General features: G+C 37.6%; 1 protein-coding gene across 2 annotated transcripts in view; it reads right to left on the bottom strand.

Moving 5' to 3' along the window:
• Nucleotides 1-2,762: 2,762 nt before the first annotated feature.
• The window catches only part of LOC111776379 (pentatricopeptide repeat-containing protein At4g18975, chloroplastic), a 14,560-nt gene continuing 6,096 nt past the window's right edge, over nucleotides 2,763-11,226 (bottom strand). For both annotated transcript variants that reach the window (XM_023655811.1, XM_023655812.1), the window contains exons 4-6: nucleotides 7,107-7,250; nucleotides 4,154-4,366; nucleotides 2,763-3,141 (exon numbers count right to left, since the gene is read on the bottom strand). In XM_023655811.1, coding sequence (XP_023511579.1) covers nucleotides 2,908-3,141; nucleotides 4,154-4,366; nucleotides 7,107-7,250 — 591 coding nt within the window. In that variant the 3' untranslated portion in view covers nucleotides 2,763-2,907. The remainder of the gene's footprint in view (nucleotides 3,142-4,153; nucleotides 4,367-7,106; nucleotides 7,251-11,226) is intronic.

Genomic DNA, 11,226 nt, shown 5'->3' with positions numbered 1-11,226 from the left:
AATCATCATAAGACATCATCATATAAATCATACATGTCATCATACGTCATCAATCATAAATCATCATCAAGCATCATGCATATAAAGCATAAGAGACATGTGCAGGTGCCACTAGGCACGTTCCTCATACATCAAATAATTGTCCTGTCTATCCTATAGTAAGGTCACTTACTTGGTTGGCCTTAGCCGGCATTTACCTAAAATCGAGTTTGCAAATCTTTTGTTTCACGATGTTGCTCCAAACGTCGCCGCTAGTCGTTTCCTGTTAGGTTGTCCATTTCGTTTCGTTAGTATTTCACAATTCTAATATAATTAAACTTGAATTTTGTGAAATAGGGAATCGTACTGACCTAGGTTCAAAATCAGCTCCGGAAGGATAAAAAACAAGGGTCGGTGCCAAAATTGCTAAATCGAGTTGATTGAGTCGAAGGACTATGCGGAGTCGAGCCGAGCCGTTTAAGTCGCTGGAGCCAAGGAAGTGTCTGGTTTTAGGCACGACATGTGTCACCGTGGGAGAGAGACGTGTTGTGGTTTACTTCTCGGGTCGAGGTGCGGATCGCAGCACGAGTGCTGGCTGCTGCAGATGTCGGGTTGCTGGAGGTATGGGGCTGAGGTGATGAATTTGGGGCTTCGGTGTAGGCTGCATTGTTTTGGGCAGTAGGCGTGCAGACCGGGCTTGCGGTGGATTTCGAACCGTGATGTTGCAGGTTGGGCTGAGCACGGATCTGTATGGTTATAGGATGAGTTAGGTAGTTGGACTTCGTCGAGCGTGGGTGTTCGTTGTCGGGTGAGTCGTGGGGCGTGGGGTGTAAGGCGCGCTTCTTCAGGCACTGCCTGAGAATTTGGGCGCCTCTCTAGAATCCTCGGGCCTTTTGGCGACCGCTGGTAAATTATTATTTTTTATTTTATTCGTTAGACAAGCATATATGAATCATGAGTGAGACCTACCATATCAGTCTATTTTCCTAGGATGGCTATGCTAACTTGCAATTGGATGTGTACGTAATTTTCTACACACGGTCCTCACATGCGAGTATGGACCCACTAGTCGGTTTACACACCTCCTGAGCTCCTTTCTTATCGGGCAAGCATAATCTGGTAACTGTTTATGTCAGACACCCTTTAGAAATAGCAACCGTCATGACAACATTATGATAAACATAATCGTTTCCCTGCCTCATATCGTATGCGTCCATACTATCGTAAAAGGAGAAGGGGTATCCCCTGATGCATGAACAAACAATAATGCATGAGTTCCAACATTTTTTCATCTTCATTATCATGTATTACAACCCCACAAGCGTTTTTCTTCATATCATAATATTTTTATCATAGCTTTCCATGCGTATATCGAAGTTGTACATTATGCCAATTTGTCATTTGCATGTCAATCATATCACATATCGTTCTTGTTCACATTTTTCATAACATAAACTTACCATGTCTTCAAATGTATCTATTCATATCATGCACATATCATATCATACCATATATCATAATAGTAACATAACATAAACCAAACATACCTTCAAACATATTAGATCTTAACATATCATATCATAAACATATGAATCCATCACATACAGCATAATCTTCACGTATAATATTATACGCATATTATTTCATAACAATTTGCATATACGAACATATTACACGTGCGAGGCCACAGGCAAGTTTCATCATTTAGCATACAATTATAATCAAACCGACGGTAGGGTCACTTACTTCGTATGCCTAGGCCGAAGTTACTATATTCAAATTATAGTTCAGGTAATTCCTTTCTCAATAATCTTTCATTTCCAGTGCACAATTCGAGAAAGATGAGAAACGTTTGTAACTTCCTTATTTTCTTATTAAATCTAAGGTCGCCGCTACATGCATTAGAAAAAAATCATTTAAAACATTTCATAAACTTTATCTGAAAATAAGTAGCACGTGGCTTGGGTATTTAAAAATACTCCATAAGAAGCCACATTCTTGGGGTTAGAAAATGCAAATAAAAACAATCATAGTAGGACCTATCTTCTCGTAAAATTGTCATGGCATGGCCTTAAGCTCTACTTTTCAGTCCATGGTTAGATGTGTAATACTTCCCTATTCAACCGTAAAATTTGAATTTTGTTTCCTTTTTTTAATTTAAAAACAAAAATATAAATCTGAAAATATAATGGTACAAGATGAACACGATCCAACGATTAAGACATATATTCTTGCCTTAAGCTTTACTTTCTCGTCCAAGTTGGATGTGTAATAACTACCCTATTTGACGGTAAAATTTAAATTATATTTCCTTTTTTAATTTAAAAACAAAAATACAAATTTAGAAATATAAATATGGTAAAATATGAACACGTAGACTACAACGTTAAAGTATAAAGTTTTTTCTCCGTACTTAAAAATATCTTTTGTTAACATTTTTTTTTCTAAGGGGTGCACAACACGAGGTCACCCAACTTAATATTACTCTCATCCAAGCACGCTTAACTTCAAAGTTCCAAGTGTATTACTCTTAAAAAGTTATTCTAAAGACCCACTACTTTCGGTTGGGTAAGAATTATGATGTTATAATCTCTACCATCAAACCTCATTGGCTAAATGATAATATAATATGGTATACTTATTAGATAAATATTAGCTCCAAATAACTAAATAGTATTATTCCCAAGTTCAAATCAGATACTATAATTAATAAAATAGTTATATAATTCATAGATCACGAACATATTCAACAATTTTTAAATCAAATCCATTCTAATAAATCATTAAAGATTAAAATTTGTGTCTAATAATTTTAAGAATCATACAAAAAAAAAATATATCAAAAAGATGATCAGTCAATTATATACAAACTTGTCTATGACCATTAGATATAAAATTAAAAATAAATTTAGAAACTCTTAATTTCACTCATTGAGCCTTCTTCATAAGGTCGCTATTGTCTTGATTGCCCTTGGTCGATTTTCTTTTTCCCTTATATTTCTTGATGGACCCTTTCTTCTCATCGGTAAAAAGGTAATTATACTTCACTAGCACCCTCTCTTTCTCTTCAACCAAGCCCAGCATCTCACAAGCATCTGCTACCCTTTGCACTATCGATTTTTCTGGAGGTTTACGCCCAAAAGCTTCAAGATCCTTAAAAAGCTTTACATTGCACAAGGCAAAAGGCAAGGTTAGCAGCATAACAGAGACTCGGGGATAATGCAATCCGACCCACAAAAATTTATAATTCATCGACACGTCGACTATCTTGCATCAATATATATAAATATATCAATCTGTGTAACAAATTTCATTGATAAGTGAATGAAAAGGAAGTTAAAATCTCCTAGTACAAAGGATTACTAAAAGGATCTCCAATACAAAGGCCGTCCAAGAGTTTGGGAAGTTGAATCTGCTCCCAATTGACAATACGCCAACCAGCATCACCTTCCGAGCCTTTCCAAAGAAAATCTTAAAGAATTCTATCCATTGTTCTTGCCACAGGTGGTGTTATGACTTATGTTTATCCCCCAACAGTTCACTCTTGCCATAATTAATATTCAAACCAGATGCCAATTCAAAAACTTTAATAACATCAAAAAGAGGACAAGGGGAGCTAAAAATAATTAAAAGGGATCAAAATGTCTCTCAACCAGAGGAACCATGTAGTGTAGCCAAGCCATTAGATTGTTATGCTCGTATGCTATTAATGCCCTTTGTTTATTTCCAAATTTGATCTACATTACGATGTTCTTAATGCTTTTATCCAGCTGGCCATAGGAATATATGATAATCATTTAGCATTCACCACTTGAGAAAGGAAACCACTTGAGAAAGGAAACTCTAGTTCAGATCTTAAAGGGGTAGAACCTCTCTCTAGCATACGCATTTTAAAAACCTTGAGGGGAAGCCCGAAAAGAAAAGCTCAAAGAAGACAATTTTATCTACTAGCGGTGAGCCAGAACCATTACACTTGATGTGCTCTAATCACGTGGGCTATGTGGAGATATCAAAATCAAGTATAGAAGTATACTCTAGGTACAAACCCAAAAGAAGAGAATCATCAAAATACTTTAATGGGAAAATGGGGGAAAAAAAAAGCAATATCCCAAACAAAAAGCCATTTCCAGAAGGAACTAGCACTACATTTACTAAATGAAAGAGAGAATTATACCTTCACAAGATCTTCTAGCATTTTGTTTCGGTAGTATATTGATATCATGCTTCTGCACAATTGCCAAGGAACTGAATGTAGATCCGAACCAATTTTCATGACCCAAAACTTATGTGCTTCTTCCGCTCGATGGTCCATGTCTAAAGCCCGTATTAACTGCCCATAGACATTCATTGTGGTTCCTTGCCCCTTGCTTAACATCCATTTGATTACCTGCAAGACATCTGCATGAATCTAACAGCATTTGTTTCTATAACCTATACATATACCCATTTCACTGTCTAAATTCAATAGTAACAAGCTAGGTACCTTTGGACTTGACTATTGTTCTAACAAGAAACTCAACATGATTCACATATATTCTTTAGAAATGTTATGAGTTGGATACTAAGAAGCAAAGATACAAACACGAAACCACGAATTCAGAGAATTTAAAATCAATAAATTTATGCATTTACATCGATAAGCTTTTTTTTGTGAGAAACAGTGTGGTAATCATTTCATGGACCGTGAAATAAAATTACAAAAGGGCAGTGAGCCATGGCAATTCAAAAAAAACATTTTGAACAACCGATGTGAGACTATAATTTTTGAAGAGTGGGGAGAATTTACACCAAGAGAGGGCAGTAAAAGATAAATTATCAAAAAAAGATTTGAAAAACATAGGCCTTTTTTTGTAGAGACGCCCATTCCTTTCAAGTCAAGATAACCAAAGGAAGTCCTTAGAAGTTTTTTTTTTTTTTTTTTTAAAGAGATAATTTCATTGATGATTGAAATTTACAAAAGGGATGTATAATCCGTAGTGTTAACAAAAGACGTTCCCTATTTACAATGAGGGAGGTATAACTATAGAAAGTAAAAATATTAGACAGTTTACACCAAGATATAGCTTGGTAAACAACATTGTGTAGGTATGTATCTTCTCTGTGTAGGTATGTATCTTCTCTACCAATGGATGTTCAATATCAAGCACCAAGATCTTATCACCATCGGAATATGCTACCAAGTGGGTGGTGGAGCCACAACACTTTTCTGGACTGATCCTTGGGTGGAAACACTTCAATGGCCTTCATTAACCCCCAACTTTACAGACTTTCTCATTGCAAAAAGGCTACCGTTAGAGAGGTATTGTAAGATCCCACATCGGTTGGAGAGGAGAACGAAACACTCTTTATAAGGGTGTGGAAACCTCTCCCTAGCAGACACGTTTTAAAAAACTTGAGGGTAAGCCCGAAAGGGAAAGCCCAAAGAGGACAATATCTGCTAGCAGTAGGTTTGGGCTGTTACAAATGGTATCAGAACCAGACACCAGGTGATGTGCCAGCGAGAAGGTTGTTCCCCAAAGAGGAGTAGACACGAGGCAGTGTGCCAGTAAGGACGCTGGGCCCTGAAAGGGGGGTGGATTTGGTGGGAGTCCCACATGATTGGAGAAAGGAATGAGTGCTAGCGAGGACGCTGGACCCTGAAGGGGGGTGGATTGTAAGATCCCACGTCGGTTGGGGAGGAGAACGAAACACCCTTTATAAGGGTGTGGAATCCTCTCCCAAGCAGACGCCTTTTAAAAACCGTAAGGGTAAGCCCAAAAAGGAAAGCCCAAAGAGGACAAATCTGCTGGCGGTGGACTTGGGTTGTTACAGGTATGGAACACTGATAATAGCTTCTGGGACTTGCAACTTGGCAGAAATTAGAAGGACGAGGAAGCCTGAGAGTGGCTGATCTCAGTCTTCTCTCAGTCCTGACCTTGCACCTATTGTTCTCTCAAAGAGGGAGGATTCATAGAGATGGTTACCTAATCCAAATGGTCCCTTATGCACAATATCTTTGTTTTTAAATATAGGATAATCAACTCACCTTTTGGAGACGGCATTGGCTAGAATTATCTAGACGATAGTTACCCAAAATTTTCCTATGGGAATTATCTCACAGAACCATCACTACCAAAGACAACCTCCAAACGGGGATGCCATACTTGGAAACTTCCCCAAGCTGGTATCCTTTAGGCAAGGCCAAGATTAAACACAGAACCATTTATTCATACACTGCCCTTTTGCTTTGAAATTTTGGAACAGAATTCTCAAGGCTTTTGGATGGTATATGACAATTCCTAAAGATGCAAAGGATATTCTCACCAATGTTATGTTGCGTGACCCCTTTAAAAAAGCAAGAGCTCTACTGTGGATGCACATAAACAAGGCTTCCCTTGGGGTTTTATGGAAGGAGAGAAACCAAAGGATTTTTCTAAATAAAGAACATTCATCCATTTGAAGTGTTCTTCGATCTCTTCATTTATTATTCTTTGTCTTGGTGTAAAGTGTATAATCACTTTGCTGGCTCCCTAGTTACAATTCCCTATTGACCAATTGGAAAAGCTTTTTGTAATCCTCATGGATTATCTATTCTTTTTGTAAATTTCATTAACCAGTGAAANAAAAAAAAATTATCGGACTAATTCATTTTGTACAAAAATTATCACTTAATATGTTAGCAAGTAACTGGCTGTGTCCAACAAGTATCGGAGTGCTCGAAGCAAATGCATTACCTAAATGGGAGTGTTGGTGCTTCTTTGGCTGTATATTAGTGTTAAATAGTGTGACTTACAGATTCTTAGCCATTAAAAGCCCATTACTTACTGTCTTTGCTATTTATTCTTCCTTAAACTAGGGTTTATTTGTGCATCCTCTTAGATTTTACTTTACACAAAACAGAATTGGTAAAATAGCCCATTATATACTGCATCACACAGCCAATGCTCTAAAATTCTGCAGTTTACACGAGAAGTAGCAGTAATATTGTGGATTTGCATCTAATTGCATGCTCATATACCTGCCCCAAAAATTTAATGTCTTTCACACCTTTTGGCTAGTGAGAAGACTAATTTCCATTCAACATGAAAGTGGGAAGAGTGGGTAAAAGGAAAAGAGAGTAGATAAAGAATGGCTGGTACAACTCATACCTGTACAACTCTATGCCACTGGTTTTCTTTCTCAAGGACAGTCAATGCATGCTTAAGTGATGCTATTGGAAAGTCTTGTTCCCATGCAACCCAGGCATCAAGAGCACCATAAACAGCCTCCTTACTATCTCTCAAATCCATAAGCTGCAACGTTTACAGAACTCATTAACCTCCAAGGTCGTATAATTATTTTAGAAAATACATCAAGATTTGATATTGAAGATAAAGATATTATAAGAAACATGATCCGTAATGCCTACATTTTTGGATAAGATTATTTTAATCTTTAGGTGATTAGTTTGAATTCGATTGGATATATTGGAAATCTTGGGATCTAATTTGGTTAAGTTAGATTTAGTTGGTTAAGTTGAGACAATCAATTTTTTTAATTTCTGAATGAGAGATTTTTTTTAATTGTCTCAAATGCATAACTTCGAGGATTTAATCATCCATTGAATTTTTGTATTTCAATTTTAAGAGCCCAAGTGTATTCCCAAAGATTTTTTCTTATATTTGAAGTTCATTTGGGGTTAAATAGAATTTTTTAACTAGATTGTAGAAAAGGAAAAATAATGGGAAAGGAAAAAGAGCCACTTAGGACGTCATAAACAAAAATTATAAAGGCTCTTTCTATCTCCATCTCTTTTCCCCCTCTCGGGGTGATCTTTTTCTTCTCCAATGAATAGGCATCAGCATCAACCCACACGTAGACAGCCAGTCGTGGCAATCAGTATCTTTTGTTGTAGTGTTGGAATAGATTTAGACTGTTTGAATACGGTTTAAGGGCGACTTTGAGAAAAGAACCAATTGGGTAAATGGTAGCTTTCAAGATTTAAGTCTAATATTCATATCCTTGAGCTATTGATTTTACCTATGAAATTTTCTTTTAGGCTGGGCAAAACATCTTCATAATAGGGAATATTCATCTTTTGTTTTTGGTTTTGTAACCAATGTGATTTTCCTGTTGGAATGTTTCAAGGCTGGGTCAGATGATTGATTGATGTATGCTAAACTATGTATTTTCCTGAAATGACAAGTCATGATGTGATTGATGTTATGGATGCTAGCTAAGTTTGATGAGAACGTTTATGCACAAAATAATCTCTATGTTGCATCATGTTTAAGAACTAATGTTTTATATATGTGGTATCTCATGCATGTGAGTGATCATTATACATTTTCCCACCTCTTCAATACTTTTTTGGGGTTCTACATGCATGAAAGTGATATATGCATGACCGTTGTGTATGAAAGTGACACATACCCAGAGAAGTTTAGAGAATATAAAGGTGATACTTACCTAGTGGATTTCATGTGTATGAAAGTGATGCACATAGAAATATGTGTACAAAAATGATGGATATGGAACTATCTTTAAAAGTGATCGCACATCCCAAGTATAAGAAAAGAATTGGAATTTGATGTCCGGTTTTAGGTCCTACTACAGCCATAATAGTCATGTTTGACTATGTATGAATTTTTCAACCCAACAGTGCAGTCATGCACTTACTAGGTATGGCTAATAATCAATTCTTTCAAACATTAATTTTCAAATAAGAGCAAGGACATCCTAGGCAATCAATAGTGATTGCTACAAAGGAATGGTCCACAACAGAATATTAATACGCTTTGGACTACGAGATTTCCATATTATTTTGAATAGGTTTGGCTGTAAAGGAGTAGCATAAGCTAATTCTCTCGATATACTTCACCGAGAAAGAGCCAGAGAGCTCTAATAACTATGATCTTGAATCCTCAGAAGAATCTGTTAGGATCGCACAACAACGCACACGCTCGATCTAGATGAACACAAAGAATGGGATAGAGAAAAGTGCAAGGAGAACTCTGGCTAAAAGGATTTGTTTTATTGATGACTTCACGTATGTACAGTAAGAGAGAATTACAGAGAATAAAAAGTACATCTCAAAGCTCTACCGGACGGGATATATATATAGTTCAGTTTACTATATATAGCTTTACCAGATTTAACCATCTACTATATATAGCTATTTACTATATATAGCTTTACCCGATTTAACCATCTACTATATATAGCTATTTACCATATATAGCTTTACCGGATATAGCTTTACCAAATATAGCTTTACCGGATATAACCGTTGACCAAGCTATAAATAAGCATCATGCTCCATAACCTAACAATTCTCCCACTTGGAGACTGATCTAGTCAACCAAGAATTTCATTCTCAAACGACCATGAGCATCTTCATGGTCTTCATGGCACCATATCAATTGAGGCTTTGCACAACCTCAATATTCCAACATCAACACATTTTGTCAACATGTTTGCTGGATTCTTTGCACCCTCTATCTTCTCCAAACACATCACCATCTTTCACTAACCTGCAAGTGAAATGGTATCGTCTTCTGTGTTTTCTCTTCAAATGATAGACCGGATTCCTTCGCCAACTGTATGACACTCTGACTATCTCTGTAAAGAATATCTTCGTGCTACTTCTTGTCCATTCTTCCAGATAGTCAGTCATCCATAGTCAGTCATCCATATCGTCTTCTTTCCAGCTTCAACTATTGCCACGTACTCAGCCTCAGTACAACGCATTTTTGAAGCCTAGACGTCTCATCATCCATGGCTTGCTCCTACTTGGTTGTATCCTCCAACTGTAGGGCCTCATCAAAGGGTTCTGGTTCCCTTTCATCAGCAACAGATAGTGTAATGAAGGTACATACATATCTCGTACTCTAATAGTACAGGATGATCTTCTCAACACCAGTTCAGGTGTCACTTGCTCCACTAGTGATTCCTCCGCAACAACCTCAGGAGTTTGTTGAGTATCTGCTACAAGATCACTTGGTGATTTTCTCCGCAACTCAACCTCAACTCCCACTTGCTTTGTTGTCTTGGAACCTTGCTCCACATCTGGTTCCTCGCAGTAGTCTCAGGAGTTTCTTGAGTATCTGCTACAACATCACTAGGTGAGTTTCCCTGCAACTCAACCTCAACTCCCACTTGCTTCGTGGTCTTGGAACCTTGCTCCACATCTGGTTCCATTTCCAACCGCATTTTCTTCAATTCTCTGGCGGTCCTTGTGAAGCTAACTCGTTTCTGCTTACTCATAACGTAGTTCTCACAACGACCCACATCAACAGATTTCAGACCTTCTGAAACTCCTTTCGCAGCCAGCCTCTTCATTCCTTCGTGCTCATAGGTTCAAGTCTATTGTGTCGTAGACTTGAATTTGAAACACTCTCAGCAATAGCAGCTATGTTCATACACCCTGCAGTGGCGTATAGGGTTCCAGATTTTGAGCCACGTGCTACCACCGTAGCACCCTTCATAATCTTCCACGAACCCTTCCCTAACTTTATTGCATAACCTGTGTTGTCCAACTGACCAATAGAGATCAGGTTCCTTTTGAGACCAGGAATATATCTGACATCCTTTAATGTCCATTGATTTCCTGCCGGAGTTTTTATGCAGACATCTCCGTTTCCTTTAATCTCCAAATCTTTGTTGTCGGCAAGATACACCTTCTCGAAATTTCCAGACTTGAAATTCCGAAACAACTCTTTATTTGGAGACGAATGAAAAGATGCACCTGAATCCAGAATCCAGGATTCAATCGAACTGTCCGCACTGAGGATTTGAGCATCCCCAATGTCTTCTGCTGAATTTATAGAATCATCATCATCTCCAGATTCGTGATTCTGCTTCTAGTACAACCTGTCTAAAAGTGACCTTTTTCTCCACAATTCCAACCGTTACGTTTGGTTTATTTGGAGATTTTTCTCGGTTCTTTGATTTTGATCGCCCTTTGTTTGGGCCCTTCGGTTTACTTCTTCCCCTTCGATCAACACTGAGAGCATTGCCTGATGAATCTCCAGTTTCTCGTTTGCGAATACTTTCGCTGACAACTACATCTCGAATTTCACCGAACTTCAGTTTATCAGATCCTCGGGAATTGCTGATTGCGGCAACAACAGTATCCCATGGCTCGGGTAAGGATGACATCAAAATCAACGCTTTAATTTCATCTTCGAAATTAATTTCCACCGAACTCAGTTGACTTATGATCATATTAAATTCATTTATATGATCAGCAACAGGTCCACCTTCAGACATCTGTAGATTGAACAATCT

This window comes from Cucurbita pepo, chromosome LG15 (genome assembly GCF_002806865.2).
Source record: "Cucurbita pepo subsp. pepo cultivar mu-cu-16 chromosome LG15, ASM280686v2, whole genome shotgun sequence".
Lineage (NCBI taxonomy): Eukaryota > Viridiplantae > Streptophyta > Magnoliopsida > Cucurbitales > Cucurbitaceae > Cucurbita > Cucurbita pepo.
Note: the sequence above shows the minus strand (reverse complement) of the source record. Positions and strands in the feature narration are given on the sequence as shown.